This window comes from Dermochelys coriacea, chromosome 5 (genome assembly GCF_009764565.3).
Source record: "Dermochelys coriacea isolate rDerCor1 chromosome 5, rDerCor1.pri.v4, whole genome shotgun sequence".
Lineage (NCBI taxonomy): Eukaryota > Metazoa > Chordata > Testudines > Dermochelyidae > Dermochelys > Dermochelys coriacea.
This window is the reverse complement of record NC_050072.1, coordinates 30,651,961-30,671,286: the sequence shown is the minus strand read 5'-3', so window position 1 is coordinate 30,671,286 and position 19,326 is coordinate 30,651,961. Positions and strand designations below refer to the sequence as shown.

Here is a 19,326-nt window from a genome sequence, read left to right as displayed (position 1 = left end):
GCATGTGCACCAAGTCCTCGCTCCTCCTGAACTCTGCAAGCCAGCTGATTGCCGCGGGCAGGAGGAGTTGATAGGGGGGCTGCCAGCTGTGGACAAAGCAGGCAGCCAAACGACGTTATAACAAAGCATTGCACAACTTTAAATGGAGCATGTTCTGTAATTGAGCTGGGATGCAAGATCGAAACAACATTAAGCAAGAGGACATTAAGTGGGGAGTTACTGTAGGTAGGTGACATCATATGATCTGGGGAAGAGTTAGCAACCCTGGTCATTTTTACACATCCAACAAAATAATGCAAGACCAGCTTTTGGTTTCTGCAAATTAGTAAACTATCTGCTGCTGGTGGGTGTTCAGTAGATGCCTGCTACAGGTAGATACACACTACTCTCTCTCATGGAGAATTTACCTCTGGACTTAGTGTTACTTTCTGTGTACGACAACTCCTCCCCACAACTCTTACCTATGTAAGCTCTTTCCCCAAAATTCACTGCTGGATACTGTACACCTTTTGAATCTACACTGTATCAACAATTTATCAAATTCATTTTAGTTTCATTTCATACTTCTCTACTATAGTCATTAATTAAAAACCATACAATTCATGTAGCAGTAGGAGACTCCTTACATTGCACATGCTGATCATATATAACACTTTGCCATTTTTACATGGTCATGGGCACTAGCACATAAATATCTACAAAACAAATCAACATTTAGGCTGTCATCATAAATATTCATTTTTGTCTCTTTACTGTGGTTCTTTTTTCTTCTGGTGGTTACTAGAAAACAATTTTAAAAGCTCCTGCACCCGTGTGTTTTAACAAATCCTGACAAAAAGATAACTTCTGAAGATTGTTTTAACTGCGTACCTATTTAATGTTTCTAAGATTCAATATTCCTAATATTTAAATTAGAAAATCAATGACTTACTTTCAGTTAAAAATTAACAGAAGCTGGTTGCAGTGATTTGACAGAAACCCTAAACTGGAGATTAACACTTGTTTGACTCCTGTTTCTACATTTTTGTGAAGCGCAATAAGCCAAGTTCTGCCCTCAGTTATATCTACACAACCTCACTGATTATTTTCTGTTTTTAAAAAAAGAGACAATTAAAATGTTATGGGTGTAAAGCAGCATACATAGTAAGAGCGCACCCACTATATGTTGTCTCAAGTTACGTTTCAGAACCTTACATATATCCATGTTTACTGTGGAATAGTTGCTCAAGGGAAATGGTGGCAGATAGCAAGCATTTAGACTGAGACTAGATAAAGCACTTGAGAGCATAGTAGAGGGAATAATTCTGCACTTTCAGGAAAATGAACAAGATAGTTCTGGGGTCTGCAGGACTGCTAGAATTCTGTGAGAAATCATCTGTATAAATTTTCATTTTCAGTTATGAGAAAAAGTGGTCTGATTTTCAGAAGTGCCAAATCTCACTAAAGGCATTGGTAGCTGAAAGTATCCATCACCTTTGAAAAATCAGGCCAACATCTTTTAATGAAGTTCCATATGTAGTAATGGGTTACTCTGTCAAAGTGGATCTGCACTACTAACTCCATTGTCATTACCAAGATCACAGTCTAGCCAACAGTTATTTATTACACTGCAAATGTTTTACAGGGAATGTTTTACATTAGAGCTAAACTGAATTGCATTGTTACCTGCTGTGTATATTGTACTGTACAAGTACTCAAACTAAAACACTTGTTTCCTAATATAATGACTGAAGCAAGTAATGTCACATTTTGTTTGTGGTTGGTATTGTTTTATTGTTCAATAATACTGATTAAAATATTTACACTCCTACTTTTAAATCCAGTTTAGCACTCATACCTATGGCTTTAAATCTTTTTAGCACAAGATCTTTATGTCAAGTCTCAGAGAAAATTTCATTTCAAAACAGGAACCTGATACATCATACACACATTTCCTCTGTTTTTGAATGCATTCATTTTTAATACAAAGTGGTAAGACGGTACAATCTTTCAGCCGCTTCATTTACTGTGGATTCAGCTGATTTTTTCCTATTGTAAGTGGCCCTTTCAACAATTGTCACAATGTGTAATTTGCTCCATTCTACCCTGCATCTAAATTTAAAGCAAGAGTTGGTAGCTGACAATTATAAGCAAAAATATAAAGCACTATAGCATTATCTACATTGCCTTTTACTGCACTAGCTTCTTAAATATTCTAGGAGCTTTGTGGAAATTTAGCCAATTCTGAAAAGGCACAAGACTTTTTGCACTCCAAGAACTTTAGTGACAGCACTTGTCGCCATCGGTCTGGCATTTTCAAACTGGGCTGAAAGCAGGCTGTTCAGATTACGAAAAAGTATACTGAGAATTGCTGCTATTGTAAGGAACTGCTGCTGGATGACAAACATCTGTGTGTTTTCTAAGTGGATCAATCAACTGTCCTCAAATATCCACGCGTACATTAGAATCCCCATATTCTAGCATTTTACCATGTCTCTCTCACTCACTCACTCCCCCCCCTCCGCAAGTCTATCTCAAGGGCTTGTAAATGGGGGGGGGGGGGGAAGTCTCTCAGTGACAACAACTGCACACATATGGGGCATGGTATAATAATGACAGTCTATTCAACCAACTATTACACTTCTCATAAAGCTGCCGACCTCTGGGATAGTTTTTGCTCCAAGGCATTACACGAATGGGGAAAGTTCTTTTTAAAGTACAATAGGATGATTTTAATTGTATATGAAATATCCTAAATTTGGTCCACCTGTCTGGTTTCCTAAGGACAGCAATGCTGGAGAGCAGACCACTGTTGGTATAAAAATCAATGTAGAAATTAACAAAAATAATTTGGTATTTCATCCCTAACCCTGCTCAGTACAGTCATTTGTCCTAATCATCCACTTGCTCATCTTGTGTGTCCACCATTTGTTGAGTTTTTAAATCTTCAGCTTGTTCATGATCTTCTTTAACTGTCTCCACATCACCTATTTCACCAGTTTCTCCCTCTTCTAGCTCTCCCTGATTAATGTTTTCAGACTCCACTTGTTCTAGATCTGTTTCATCTATAAGTTCCGCCTGTACCTCTTCCATTTGTATCTGATTTACATGTTCAACATGTAGCTCCTCCATATGTACATCAGCACCTTGTTCAGTCTGAATGTGTTCCACTTCTACGTAACTAATCTGTACCTGTTCTTGTAGATCGTCCATCTGTGCGCCTTTCACTTGATTATCTTGAATCAGATCCGGATGCACCTGTTCCATAGTTACTTGTGCTGGATCCACTTGTACCTGAATTACTGGTAGTACATGGACTTGCTCCACTTGTTCTATAATAGTCATTGATGTCACTGGTTCAGTTTCCACAGCTTCCACTGGAAGAACCTCCTCTGTCACTATTCGTTCTGAAATGTTATGAATGTCTTTGAGATGCCTTCTCAGTTCACTGCCTTGCATAAACCACAAATCACATAAGGTGCAATGGTTGGGTTTGTCACCTGTGTGTATTACTAAGTGATCTTTAAATTGATCCCAGCTGTTAAATACACTGTTACATACCTGAAACAACAAGATGTAATATGTTAAATAATGCCAATAAAAATCTGATAAAGCAAAGTACATTGTATATTCTGGATCAAGCTTACAAACGGTTACCATGTAGTTTCTTGCTATTATGACTGAACAAGTTACATGGACATCAGCCAAAAAAATCCAGTTTGTTAATAACAAAAAATTGGCAGAACTCAGCGTTAGGTCTAGTACCTGAATTTTTTTTAAGTGGTTATATTTCAAGTTGACAGTGCCTCTCTAATTCTGGCCTTGTTCATATACATAAAGATGCAGACAACCTTGGCATTTATGGATTGGTACGGTGCTTTTAATGTTCCTCAGTTTAACAAAAATGTACAATTCTTATATTGAATTCCACCTCCCCCTTCAAAGATCTTATGTTAGAGCTCTGGCTATCTGCTTTATAATACTGCATGAAGAAATGATATGTACACGTTATGTGTGAAAGTTACCACACAAAGTGAGCATGTTGCACTTTTTCCTAAAACGATATTACAGGCAGGGCTGGCAGCATTATTAAGGTTGCTCAAGACTTTGCATCATAAGATCCTGTTTTCAGTTGCTCATAACTTTGCCAAACTTTAACCATTTGGGCTAAAATTTTCCATGCTGGGTAGCTGTTGCTGGTTGACTTTTTTGGAAAATTTCAGCCGAAGTGGTTCAGCTGTTTCCAAGAATGCAGCAAGGGAAAAGTACTTTGTTTTGCCCACGTTTAAAAAATTCTAATGACCTTTCCTTTGAGAAGTTCTATCACCCCCACGCTTTGTAGCAGGGACTTGAAATTTGGCAGGGGGTGGCCTGTGTGTCAAGGATGTGGCTTTTGTCATCCTCATGTAAATCTGCCCAAATTTGGCCAAGTTGTAAGACCGAAAAAAAGTCACCATTCACCAATGGTCAGCAGAGGCTTCATTTTAACAGCTAAAATCAAAGAAGATTCTGTCCTCACTGAGCACACTCAAACCTCTCACAGCTGCTAAAACTGACCAGACTGCACATGCACCATCACCAGGGCATCCGAGCATGCTCTACCCTCTCAACTGGGACTGGCTGGGCAAGGAAACCAGGAGGAGAAACCCGAGAGGTAGAGACTGGGACTAGGTAGGCAGAGAATGGGACAGAAGCCAGAGGTGAGGAAGAGATGAAAAAAAATCACGTTTGGGGAGGGGGAACAGGCAGAAGAATCTGTACATGTCAGAACATAATCCCTTCCAGAGCCTGGAAAGGAATCCAAGATTCTTGAGTCTCACCATTCCTCTGCTATCAGCAAATATCTGTGAAACACACTGGCAAAGCGTCCCATCCCTATCTCGTGCTGGTCTATAGACGAGGATGACAACCTTTACTGCTATCAGTTATTCCACTTGTTCAAGAGGCAGAGGTCTGTGCAGTTGATCTAAAGGTTTCAACTCTGCTGATGAATCATTGGAGTGTCAACTGATGCTATATAGTGGATTTTTTTGTTTTTTTCAGTTAGTTTACAAAACAGGAAAATATACACAAAAACTACACTAAAAGAACATTGTAAAGTATTGATCAATATATGCTAGTTAGCATACATCTATAGATCATATTATGAATGTGTATGATATCTGCACTAATATATATAAAATTAACATTCATTAAGCACAAATAACATTAAGCACAGATTTTATAACAATTATATACCCTAAATTATCCCATAACACCTTGCATTAGCTGAAGTAAACTTTAGCTTAAGTAGATAGGCAAGTTGTCAGGAGGAGGACATACGATTATTTTACCAGAGCAACAAGCAGGCAGTTATTCTCACAGGCCACTACTGGAATGCCCCAATGGAAGAGACAAGGCGTGATTGTTCTACTCTAGTACAAGCCTAGGAGGTGCCATCATGCCCCTTGGTACTGGGAATACCTATGTTCAGAACAAAGAGGTAGACCACAATATCAGAAAAATCATGGTTGAAAGTTGATAGGTTAAATCTTATTTCAGATGATCTACACCAGTGGTGGGCAACCTGCGGCCCATCAGGTTAACATGATTGTGGGCCGCGAGACATATTGCTGACGTTGACCGTCTGCAGGCATGGCCCCCTGCAGCTTCCAGTGGCCACGGTTTGCCATTCCCAGCCAATGGGAGCTGCAGGAAGCGGCAGCCAGCACGTCCCTGCGGCTTGCCGCTTCCCACAGATCCCAATGGCTGGGAACAGCAAACCATGGCCACTGGAAGCTGCAGGGGGCCATGCCTGCAGACGGTGAATGTCAACAAAATGTCTCGCGGCCTGCAAGCAGTTTATCCTGATGGGCTGCATGCGGCCCGCGGGCCACACGTTTCCCATCACTGATGTACACAGTACCTTTTACTTGTAACCATGTAGGGTATAAAAAGATGGCTTTAGGGTATAACTCTGGGAGCACACCTTCTATGTAAGATGAATATAACAATGCTGCACAAGATAGCTTCCTGGAGACTGATATCGTACTGAAACTTTTTCCTGTACTAGACTCTTATTGGCTATTACCAATAAACCTGACTGATATTGGTTATTTGGTTTCTTGAATATATTTCATAACTAACTAAAGAGTGGTATAGCTAATTGCTTGACAATTTATCAAAAAAATGTCAGGCACTCAAAAGTTAGGAAATGCCAGAATTAAGGTTGCACAAGCATCCTTAATTCAGCTCCTTTGTTCAAATGTATTATGCTGACATGGTCTTTAATTACATCACACACTATTTTTACAACAGGACCCCAAACCTCATTTAGTGCAATGGATGGACTTGGTCTGGGGATGAATCAGGGTTGTATAGTATAGGAGAATGTTGTGTGTAGGACCTCTCTAGCTTATCTGTTATAGAAGTTGGAAGGTGTATACTGAATGAGTCAGGGGTTGAACTAAAAGAAAAGATGGTCTAAGGCAGTTTAATGTTGCCTTTGTGAACTGGATCCTAACCCTGACTACACCAGCATTCCTATGAAATGCTGGGCAAGTCACTTAAACCAGACTATTCATGAGAGGTTGCTGTGTTCCTCATTTTCTGGGTGCCCAGCTTGATATCCTGGAGATGGATTGCAGAAGTGCTGAGCACACAGAGCTGCAGCTGAAGTCAGTGGGAGCTATGCTTTGAACATTTAAAGTGCTGTATAACACTAAATACTCTGAAAAGTGAGGTCCTAGTAGTCTTAAATTGGGCACCCAAAATTAATGGATATGATATTTTTGGCCTTAATTTCTTTTCCTCAGCTCCCCATCTGTAAAATAGGGATAATACAACTCCCTCACCTAACATGGGTGTTGTAAAATAGATTTACGTTTGGGAAGCACTCAGATACTGCAGTGGTGAACACCATCGAAAACCCCATGAAGAAATGTATTAATTTCATATTCAGAGCAGTTTATTTGAATAGTGTACAGTAAATAAGGCCTAGTATCAAACACTGATAATGAAAAGACTAAATATTGAATAGCTGCTCATTAAGTGAGCAACAATCATTTTATGCACTGAATGAGGCAGGGATCCTGTGGAAAAATTATGTGATCATGTAATTCAAGACCATCATAATGCATATGGGGCCCATTAAGATAGCATGGGCAACCTTAATTCTGGCATTTCCTAACTTTTGAGTGCTTTATCATGTTTTTTTACATATGTAATACAGATGGGTAGCTAAGACCCGTGAGCATATCTAACAGCATTTTTACCTATGCTGCATACACAGCATATGCGGTTATTGTAAGTTTATGTGACATGGGTAAGACTCAGTAAACAATGAATCAGCAAACTGTGTTTAAAGACGACAGCAGCAAAACAGGAAGGACAGCAACAAAAGTTCAGCAATATTTCATGAGTTTAACAGGACTCTACAAGTACTTAGTGAGGCATGAGCTTAAGTGGAGAGGGCCTGGTTCGATGTATCAGGGCCTTGATCTCTCTGCCTCTTCTTCAGTAAAAGGATAATGCTTAGCCTACCTCTCATGAGAGTTGTGACGATTAACACATGTTTACAAAGCTCCTTATTAGTACTCTCATTTTAAAATGACACTATTATGGATCTAGACATTTCTTGTCTGAATATCATGACACCTGTATGTCTTTGAGATATGCTATCTCTCTCTCTCATTTCCTTCCCCACCTTCTGAGCTCAGTCATTTCACGAACCAGGCAACCGTTTTCAGACTGGGGGGGAGAGAACTCAATACTGATGCAAAAATACGAATAAAATTATTATAAAACTTATTTTTATTAGGTTGGTTTGTACATTTACTGAACATTAAGCTATAGCTGCTAGAATGTTATAGCCAGGATGCTTGGAAATACAACAAATACATACATTTAGCTAGGCATATTACCAAATGTTAAACCTAATCAAAGAAATTCCAGAGGGTGTCTGCTTCTGTCTCTCAAGGACAAGCAAACATCAAGCAGACAAACCTCAAACACACTTTTAGGAAGAAACCGAATTGTAAAAAGGAATGTAAGGTGTGTTATAAGAGCCATAAATCTAGGTTGTAAAGTGAGCCTATACCAGCTCTCCCCACCCCTCTTTTCAAAGAAAAACCTGAGTTTAAACTCACACAAGGTATTCAAGAAACTGTCTTATTGAAACTGATTTCTTTTGTAAACACACTAAAGTCTCCACTCTTTAAACCTGGAGAACATGTATAGTAGGAAGTGTTTTATAGAAAATACTGAATACTTCCAACTCATCATTCCACTTAAAAGATGAAAGCCTTCATTGTTTCTTAAAATGGCATAAGCATCTTTTTTACATATTACAAATATTTTGTATTTAAATGAAAGTTTTTCTACAGTAACTGCCCGATATCATTGTTATATGAATAGTACCCCGGGGGAAATCTGCACCACTGCGTGCACGCACATTTAATGAGCCCTGCAGATTTCCAATTTTTTGTGCAGAAAAAAGCTTCTGCCAAAATGTTGCTGCAGTTTCGCCATTTGCCCAACAGAGGGCAACCTGGGGATAGAACAAAGTTGCAGCTACCTGCCAGCGGGGGAAGAGAGAGAGAGCTGCCTTTGCAGCACTTGTCAGGTCAGGTCAGGAGACAGGGGCTGTGGGGTGCTGGGTGTGGTCAGACAGGGGTCCATAAGGGTTAGTGGGGGAGGACAGACTCGGGCAGCGGCTGAATGGGAGTTGAGGCACAGGACCACAGGGGGAGGGAGATGCAGAGACACAGGGGGAGGTGGGGAAGAGCTACATAGGGACAGTGGAGTGACTGGGTAAGGGCACAGAGACACATGGTGATGGGGGAGATGTGCCTGACTGAATGGGAGAGGCTAGAGGTCAGCCAGGGTCTGCATGGGGGAAGCTCCCTAACAATCTCTCTCCACCACCACCACCCCAAAGAAAACTTGTTCCATACTTTTCCCCACACACACCCAACAGCTCTCCAAGTTCACACCAGCTCCTTCCCAACAATTTACTTCCCTCCATTACCCTGACTCCCCCAAGACTTTGCACTACTTCTGAAGGGTGTGGGAAATACAATTCTGTATTGTAGTTTAAATAAATTACTCAGAGTTCTGTATTAATATGCCTAGTAAGGAATCTATTTGTCAAAAAACATTTTCTGATGTCTGTATTGTTACAGACATATTTACTGACAGGTATTTTGAAATAAATGACCAAAAGTAATTGAAATTGGTGTGATTATATTGTGTTATTTTGACAAATAAAATATGCAGAATTTTAAAATATTGTGTGCAGAATTTTTAATTTTTTGGTGCAGAATTCCACCAGGAGTAGAAGAGTAAGATGTTTTATATAGAAATATAGCAAGGTTATTTGATGCTAAATTAATTGCTAATGTAAGAAACCATTTAAATATAGAATGTTTATATTATTAGGGAACTAATTTATAGCAGTGCACAAGCAAACCCTTACCTAACGCAGGAAAAGAAAATAATAATTCCAAAACTTGTCAGATAGGGTCAAAACTCAAGTTCAAGATATTCTAAAATTTATTTAATTTTAAAATCTGTTTTGAGGACTAAAAACTCGTATACAAAGAACAGGAGTGTTTGGACATTTTGAAAATAGAATTTCATTTCCGGTCTAACTCTTAAAAAAAATTGAAAGAATCTCTGCGAAAATGGACTGAATGAAAAGACAAAACTAAATTAAAAAAAAAAGTTACCCGACTCTTTTCCACCACAAGAAGAACAAAGGCAATTAAAGAAACATTGCATATTCAGGAGCTGAATGTGTCACCTAAGCCATTAATGAAGGCATCAAGCCAATCAAAGGTGACAGCAACCAATCTTGAATCGGAACAAGTCTGAAAGAGGAGTTTTCTACTATAATTTTGTAGAAATAGAAAGAAGAGCACTCCAACGTGCTCGAAACACTCGGAAGTGAGCAGCCCTCACACCCCACCAGTTACCCTACTCAAGCACAGCAGCGTACTCCACAAGGAAGCTGCAACCCACAAATAAGAAAAACAGAGAAGATTCAAGATGTACTCCTGGGGGAATTCTGCACCACTGCGCATGCTCAGAATTTATGTCCCCCATAGATTTCTTTGCTTCTCCGCAGAAAAATGACTTTCTGTTGGGAAAGCCACAAGAGCAGTCATGCGATCCTCCCCAGCAGTATGTTCCGTGTACAGCCGGCAGACAGATAAATCACTGTGGGGCAGGGACCAGGACTGGGGAAGAACCAGCTGCTGGCTCCTATCCTGTGCTGGGTTCACTTACTATTCCCAGCAGGGCTGGGGAGGACAGGACTTCCTCTTCACTGCACGGCATCTGGCCAGGTCAGACCCACCCTTAGATTTCTCCCCCAGCAGCAAGAAGTTCTGCAAACTCCCACTGCCCGCGTCCTGCGCCCATCGCTCCTCAGCTGCAGGATCCCTGTTACAGGGAGCTGCTCCCCCATCCACCCAGACCCTCCTGCTGAGCCTCAACCCCCTGCACTTAGAAGCCCCCCGATGAGTCCCACTCTCCTGCACCTGGACCCAGATCCCCACCCCACCAAGTCCGAACCAGCTGTATCTGGATCCCCATCCCATTGAGCCCCACTTCTCCTGGATCTGGACCTCTGCCCACTGATCCCACCACACCCAGACCCCCCTTGCTGAGCCCAAACCACCTTCACCAGGACCCCCATGCAGAGTCCCATTACCATTGCATCCAGAACCCCTCAACAAGCCCCTGTGAATCTAGACTTCTCCCATACCACTGAGCTGCCTGCACCCAGATTGCCACACACAGAAGCCTCTCATCCCACACCTGGATCTCTCCAAACTAAGCCCCTCCACATTTGAATCCTGCCTTGCTGAACCTGCCTGCCCCACACCTGGCGCAGAAGGGCAGGACACTGGGGTGTTTCTGGGGCAGGCCCAGTTCTTGCGCTGCATCAGGGCTGGGTGCAGCCTCACCACTGAGTAGGTGTCCCGCGGGTGATGCAGGGTGATCTCCCATCTCTGTGCAGCCAGTGGCCTATGCTTCCCAATGCCATGCTGGAGCGTCCACATTTATTTGACAAATAAAATTTGCAGAATTTTAAAATATTGTGAGCAGAATTTTTAATTTTTTGGCTCAGAATGCCCTCAGGAGTAAAGATGAAACCAACCCAAGGAAAAGCTTCCCAAGAATTCAATGTGGATTGATGAGAGGAAGTTAACTAAAACTGTCAAAGGATTTAATTTAAAACTCCTATGATGATTTTGTTGGAATACTGAAATGCTGTTGTAACTTAAAATACTAGCAGTTTTTCACATTAATCAAGTGTTAATACCATGTATTCCTGACCAGGAGATGAAACGGTGGGATTCAATTGGATTTAGGATCCTTAACATTCATAACTGGCTTGTTTTCAAACAACTCCTTAAATGGCTTATTCTAAGTAACTGATTTAAATACTTTTATTTCCTAGGATGTAGTTAAGATTGCTTACTTTGCCAACTATAAATGGGCTGGTTATTTATTAATAATAAAAAAAGTCTGCAAGCACTGAAATAAAATTATTTTGCCTATTTAATGATATCACAAATGCATTTAAAATAGTTCTGGGAAACAACATACGTGGGTCTTAACTTACCAAGAGAAAAAGCACCCCCCCAGAAGTGGTTCACTCTCAAGGACATAATCTTTGTTAAAAGGTCTCTACAGAGAGACATACTGTAGATATTGTAATGGAAGTAACCAGTTTATCAGTTGTGTTTGGTCATGTGAGTTATTTAATGTTTTCTTTTCCTTTCTTTAATAATAAAAGAGCCATGGTTAATAACTGTGATGGCTTGTCTTGGTCTTATGAATGGTATCCACTAAGGTATTAAAAACTCCTGTGACTTAAATAGTCACACCCTTCTGTTGGCAGTAAGAGAAACAATGCCTACCATTTCTTACTTCGCTATCCTAAACAATTTTAATAATTTTAAAAATAAAATTACTTGGCATCCAACAATTTAAATTTCCCCTCCCCCCCCACCAAGACTCTCTCCTCCTGTTGCTTCCATTACATACCTGACATTCATACAGCTTCTTTCTTCCCTTTTTAGCTCCAGCACCGGATTGACAGGCTGTCAAATGACATTTGAGTGTGCTATTTCTAGCAAAACGTTCATGGCAATTTGGACATTCAAATGGTTTTTCACCTGTTAAGACAGATAAGAATTTATGGAGGTACAGGAAAACAAATCAATTCTACTAGAGTTGTTTTTTTGTTGTGTATATAGATTTTAGTAACTTGGTAAATATAATTTAAAGATTTGGATATAATCTTTTAAAGAGGCAGTCACTGGGATTGTTCCAATAGAAACAGCCACTTCATTTAATACATTTTACATAGAAACCAAAAGGGCAGAGAAAACAATGGTTGAGTAGATTAATTTTTCCACAGCTGGGAGTTATGATGATTTTGACATAATTGCTGATTACATTTTAAATGGAATCTTTAGTTTTATGAAAAACTCATTTTTGATAAGAGCTTGGTTACATTCAAGTATTATCTTGATTTGCTGAGATGAAATACAAGCAATGACTGGAATGAATAGCCATACAGAGCTCTGCATTACTAACTCATGTCCAGTTTAACATATAGAAATATTCATCATGTACCAAGAACTGTGAAGACTATTTTTTGTTTTAGAGTTACATGAAGTCAATATGGATCCTCCTAAAAATTGGTTGAAACCTTCCAGGAAAGAGATATAGCTGCTGTCCTGGGCAGTTCACTGAGTGACATCTCTCAACATGCAGCGACAATTAGAAAATAAGACCATAAGATACACTGAGAAGGCAGCAGAGACCATTTGGGGGGGAGGGGAAGAAAACAACAAGAGCAACAAATTCTGCAATGGGTCATCCTAACCTTCAATGCTACATACAGTTTGGTCAACTCATTTCCAACCAGATACAGCAGAAAAAAAGTCCAGCGAGAAGCAGTGAATAAAAACATGATTAGAGACTTGCACAGCAGGAGAGATTCAAAAGATGGCTGTTTTATTCAGCATGAAAAGGATAAAAAAAATCAGAGAAGCTAGGATTGAGGTACAAAAAGAACATCAGTCTTAATGAAGGTAAAAATCAGGAATTCCTATTTGTCTTTCTCATCATACAGAAATGAAATTATATGCATGAAATGAAGTTAAAAATTGGAACATTTTAAAATTAAAATAAGGTATTTTCTGAAACTCAATAGATAATCCACCCATGACACTTGCTGACAAAGTCTAGTTTTCAATGATTCACTGTCAAACTGGAAGGATGTATCTAGATGGGTCATGCAGGAATCTATATCCTAGGAGTGGGACTATTCAGTATTTTCATTCATGAGTTAGATAATGGTGGGGAGAGTATGTTTATAAAATCTGCAGATGACACCAAGCTGAGAGGGGTTGCTAGCACTTTGGAGAATGGAATTAGAATTCAAAACGACCCTGACAAATAGAGAATTGGTATGAAATCAACAAAATGAAATTCAATAAAGGGGAATGCAAACTATTGCACTTGGAAGGAAAAATCAAATGCACAAATACAAATTGGGAAATAATTAATTAGCAGCAGTACTGCTAAAAAGGGGTTTATGGTGCATACAAATTGAATATGAGCCAACAATGTGATGCAGTTGTGAAGAATACCATCATTCTGGGGTGTATTAATAGGAGAGTTGTACCTAAGACATGGGAAGTAATTGTTCCACTCTACTCAGCACCATTGAGGCCTCAGCTAGAGTAGTGTGTTCAGTTCTGGGCAACACCCTTTAGGAAAGACGTGAACAAATTGGAGAGAACCCAGAGGAGAGCAACAAAAATGATAACAGGTTTAGAAAACCTGACCTATGAGGAAAGGCTAAAATAACTGAGCATGTTTAGACTTGAGAAAAGAAGACTGAGAACCTGATAACAGTCTTCAAATAAGTTGACAGCTGTTATACAGAGCAGTGTTTCTCAACCTTTTTGATACCAAGCACTGGCTTGTTGCCTTCCTAAACTGTGTCAGGGAAATCTCAGGGATCGGTGCCAGTCTAAGGACTGGTCATTGAGAAACACTGATTTCGACGACAATGATCAATTGTTATCTGAAGCAAGGGAGATTTAGGATAGATATTAGGAAAAAAATTTCTAATTACAAGGATAGTTAAATTCTGGAATAGGCTTCCAAGGGATGTTGTGGAATCTTTGTCATTGGAAGTTTTTAAGAACAGGTTAGGCAAACACCTGTTGAGGATGGTTTAGGTTTACTTGGTCCTGCCTCAGTGCTGGAGGACGAACTAGAGCAGGGTTGGCCAACCTGTGGCTCCAGAGCCACATGCGGCTCTTCAGAAGTTAATATGTGGTTCCTTGTATAGGCACCGACTCCAGGGCTGGAGCTACAGGTGCCAACTTTCAAATGTGCCGGGGGTGCTCACTGCTCAACCCCTGGCTCTGCCACAGGCCCTGCCCCCACTCCACCCCTTCCCTGAGCCTGCAGTGCCCTCACTCCCCTCCACCCCAGCCTCCTGCACGCCACAAAACAGCTGATCGGGGAGGGACGGGGAGGCGCTGATTGGCGGGGCTGCTGGTGGGTGGGAGGTGCTCAGAGCGGGGGTGGAGGAGGCTGATGGGAGGCTGCTGATGCATTACTGTGGCTCTTTGGTAATGTACATTGGTAAATTCTGGTTCCTTCTCAGGCTCAGGTTGGCCACCCCAGAACTAGAGTGTTTCTCAAATATGGCCACTGCATGTGTCCACCAGCAACTTTTCTTGTGGCCACAGCCCCCTGAGTGATGACTGGGGGATGGGGGAGAAGCAGTGGTCCCTCCCCCAGGGCTGCCAGCAGGGCTTTGAGCGCTGCCCCCCCCCCCCGAGACACAGACTCTGGAGGAGCAGGCAGATGGCGAGTTCCTCATCTTCCTAGGAGCAGTGGAGTCAGGCTTCATCTTTGGGGCTTTGGGCTCTGGCCAGGGGCCTCTGACTCTGCCACAGGCCCCAGACTCCATCTGTGGGGTTTCAGGTTCCATCCCTCGCCCTAGCAGTGGGCTCAAACCCTGGGCTCACCATCCCTCCCCCATCTCATCTGGTCCCTGCTGTCTTCTCTGTCCCCGGGTTTCAGCCATGTGGTGGCAGGCTCTGTCTCCTGACAGCAGGGCTTCAGGCTCGGCCCCAGCCCTGGGATCCAGTCACAAGGCTTCGGGTTTGGCCCTGGATCAGTTGCGGGGCTTCAGGATTGGGCCCCAGGATCTGGCCATGGGGATTCGGGTTCAGACTCTGCCCTCGATCCCAGCACCCCGGCACCTGCTGCCTCCCCCGTCCTCCCATCCGTCCCTCCATTGCCCCGGCCCCCAATGCCTCCCTACCCACCTCCCGATCCAGGGCTTAATTTGTCCCCGGGCTTACAGAGGCTGAGTAAGTCAGCTGTGAAAAAGTTAGATTTGTATGTTTGTTAATATCATTTTTCACAGCAGCAGACTTACTAGCTAGCAAGTCTAAAAATAATAAGCAAGCAAAAAAAGCAACAGAAAACAACAAAAAAGACAAAGCACCTTATTTGTGTTTCTATTCTGTTTAGATCCAGGAAAGAATAGAGCAGGGGTTCTCAAACTGGGGGTCAGGACCCCTCAGGGGGTCATAAGGTTATTACATGGGGGGTCGCGAGCTGTCAGCCTCTACCCCAAACCCCGCTTTGCCTCCAGCATTTATAATGGTGTTAAATATATATATTAAAAAGTGTTTTAAAATTTATATGGGTGAGTTGCACTCAGAGGCTAAACTGCACATTGTTGTTATTATTGAGTCTTCAAAAAACAACCACCATATCCAAATCATTGAGATTTATTTATGTATGTATATAATATGTATATAATAGTATGTATGTGGATATTTATTTGTTATTCCTAAAGTTAATTAAGTATTTAGGAAAAATTGTCAGAGCAGCCAGCAGCAGGAGTTGGTGGCCACACTCTGGGGCTGCCAAAAAATTTGTGTGAGAACCCCTGAACTAGATATCCTCTCAGGTCCCTTCCAGCCCTACATTTCTATGAGTCTATAATATCTGAAGCAAATTGTTCAGAAAATTCCAAAGAGGATAAGACATTTACACGTACAACAGCATTTGCAGTTATTCTAGTTAGGACTGAAATTTAAATGGCAGTCAGTCACTCGGCAAAAATTTTCAAAAGTGTTACGTGACTTAGGCGTGCAAATCTCAGTGAGTGCCTAACTCACTTTCGAAAATGGGATTGAGAACCACAGTAAAAATAAATCATCATCAGAAGGAAAACGTTAAGTAAAAATAGTGAAATATTAAAGAGTAAAATCTTAATGAGCATAGAAAATTCAAAGGAACTGTTGGAATCTATTCACCATCAACATACAACCCAAATCCCAGGATCTCTAATATTCAGACAAGAATGGCAGTAGACACAAAGAGTTGGGCACATGAATTTTAGCCCAAATAGTCTCTTATGCAGGGGAATTGGAAACCCCAGAGAAACAAGGAACTGACCCCAACAATCTGCATATTATTCATCCTCAGCCCAAAGAGCTATATGTATTGTAGGGGATGTGTTGGGGGTCAGCGATAACTTATGCCTAGGCCCTGTGCCAAGACTGCACCGGGGACCTCTGCTCCACTGCAGTTTCCTGGCAGCAAATTGCCATCAGTCTTGCAGGTCAACAATTTTGGGCTTTGCAGAAGCAATGTCAGGAGCGTATGTGGGAAAGGAGAGTAAGTCCCAGAGTGAAGACCAAGACCAAAATCAAATCAGACCAAACCCACACTTTAAACTTCATCCATAATCCAATCTGAATCCAGGACTCATTTACATGTGTGTCCGGAGCAAACCACTGCTCAATAAGTGGGAAGTCTCATTCTATTATAACTGGAAGTTCTTTAACAGTCTTCAGATATATTCTTATGTACAGCACATTGCAGTAATAATCTCAAGATGACAACATCATGGACAACTGTGGCAAAGTCTGATGCCCCCTCACCCCCCCTAAAAAGTTTGCAACCTGCTTGTCATGCGAAACAAGACCAGCGCTCTTGCTAATTGCTGCTGCTGGGAGCTCCAAGCACAGTCAAGGAGTCAACACGATCCCCAAGGCTGAAAATCTCAGTAACAAAAACAGTGGCCAAACTTCTGTAAATATGACAGTTTGTCATATCTTTCTATTGCTTCAACCAACATACAAGCATACTTCAGTCGTATACAGACTGAGTTTCAGCAAATCAGCTCTCATTCAAAGACAGCCAATAGATTTGAGTCAGCACTTGATATTTGTCCATTTCCAGGACGAAACTGACCCAAGCAAGTAGCTATACACATTGACTTTTTGTTTAAGATTACAAAATACAAAGGAATGCATCTTTAACCAATAAGTTACTGCACTAATATTTAAATAACGTCTAGATAGTGGAAAGTTATTAGTGAACTCAGTTATTTCAGATTTCTCATAAACATACCTGACACTATTTATAAAGTAGAGTTTCTAGGAATATTAATTGAAGTTTTCCCCACATGCTTTTATGGACAATCTTACCCAGGTTTGACAGAGTACTCCTTGTGAACTATGACTACTATATAGATTCACTATTGAAGTAGAAACAGAAATTGATTACTGTACTTCAATAAGTCTAACTTTTGTTACAGTATCATTAGCCCTCTCCACCAGCTTACCCTGAATATGATCTATTTCCCCAAAGAGTAGTGGTGGGCAACCTGCAGCCTGTCAGAGTAATCTGCTGGTGGGCCACAGGACAGTATTTACATTGACCATCCGCAGGCACGGCCACCCGCAGCTCCGTTCCCAGGGATGTGCTGGCAGGGATGTGCTGACTGCCGCTTCCCACAACTTCCATTGGCCAGGAACAGCGAACCGCGGCCACTGGGAACTACAGACGGCCGTGCCTGTGGACAGTTAATGTAAACGCTGTCTCACGGCACGTCAGCGGATTACCCTAATTACCCTGCGTGCAGCCCATGGGACGCACGTTGCCCACCACTGCCACAGAGCAAGCAAAAGAAGTCAGCTGCTGGTACTTCTCCAGGACCTATTTTTTGCCTTTAATATTTTCACCATGATTAGAAGTTTATAAAGCTTCTCTGATCTCATTTCCTGTTTTTGTGCATTATCTTTCTTTCCTCCCCAATTTTGTGCATTAACTTTTTTGCCCTATCAATTATTAGCATTAGAAATTATGGAGTGTTTTATATATAAAAATCTTTTAGAAGGGTATTGTACATAGATATAGGATACAAAGAGGCTCATTTAAAAATTTTTTAGTTTTTTCAAATAGTCTAAGTCCTAAAAAAAAAAAAAAAAAACTCCAAAAAGTTTTTAATCTTAGTTACATTCAGTGCATCTGACTATTTAACTCTCATTTGTTAATCAAGTGATAAACTGATTTAGAGACCCCCACCAATTTTATTTTGTTAAAAATTCAGAAAGACTCCAATGCTGAGAGATACTGAGCATCTATAATTCCTAGTAAAGGCAGTGAGAGTTGTAGGTGTTCAGTCCCTCTTTTTGTTAGCTGACCCCAATGTTTTGCCGCAAGATCATGCTTAGGCAAATATAATGAGTTAATTGCTCTTAGTTACAAAAGCTACATTTTTTCATCCAAATAAATAACTACTGTTCTTATTCTGAGTCATACCGAATTAGCCCTACTATACATACATATATTGCTTTAATTTAGCTCAGTAAAAGTCTATTCCATTGCAATTTATGATGGGCAACTGAAATTTCATTATTTTCTCATTATCAGAAATCATGATAAAAGAGGAGATGAGTGAGTGGATTCTTTTTCCTGGTCTGGTTAGTTACGATGACAATTTTGGAAGTTAGTACTTTAAAGGATTAATCTGAACAAAAACAATTTAGGTTTAGAGATACAGTGCACATTCTAGAAGCTTATGACAAAGACAGCTGATGGCTGGCCGTATAAATTTAGCTAAAAAGGAAAAGCTTTTTCTATTATTAAGTTGTATGCGGTTACTACTACTAATTGGAAATTTGTTAATTTGCAGCAACTGAAGTCAATTTGTCACTTGATTATATATGCTTTTATCTTGTCATTGTTAATGCACAACATTATTAGTGCTAAATACTTGGGGGAGAAAATTACATCTTCTGCTTCAAATTCAGTTTTTACACTATGTTCCACACTGTACTCTCCAAATACTAGGCCTGATCCAAAGATGATTGAAATCAAAGGGAGTCTTTTCACTGATCTCAATGAACAAAAATAGTGGAGTGCTACTATCCAGTTGAGCCCAACATACATAAGGTTTTAACTACTTTTACTTTGCTTGCCTCTTTTTTACATTCCAACTTTGATTTTCTTCTAATA

At 40.8% G+C, this 19,326-nt stretch overlaps 1 protein-coding gene across 4 annotated transcripts in view; it reads right to left on the bottom strand.

The window, feature by feature from the left end:
* Positions 1 to 1,755: 1,755 nt before the first annotated feature.
* Positions 1,756 to 19,326, bottom strand: part of ZNF131 (zinc finger protein 131) — a 41,511-nt gene continuing 23,940 nt past the window's right edge. For all 4 annotated transcript variants that reach the window (XM_038403511.2, XM_038403513.2, XM_038403512.2 and 1 more), the window contains 2 exons: positions 12,016 to 12,146; positions 1,756 to 3,540 (listed from right to left, as the gene is read on the bottom strand). In XM_038403511.2, the coding sequence (XP_038259439.1) occupies positions 2,872 to 3,540; positions 12,016 to 12,146 (800 nt within the window). In that variant the 3' untranslated portion in view covers positions 1,756 to 2,871. The remainder of the gene's footprint in view (positions 3,541 to 12,015; positions 12,147 to 19,326) is intronic.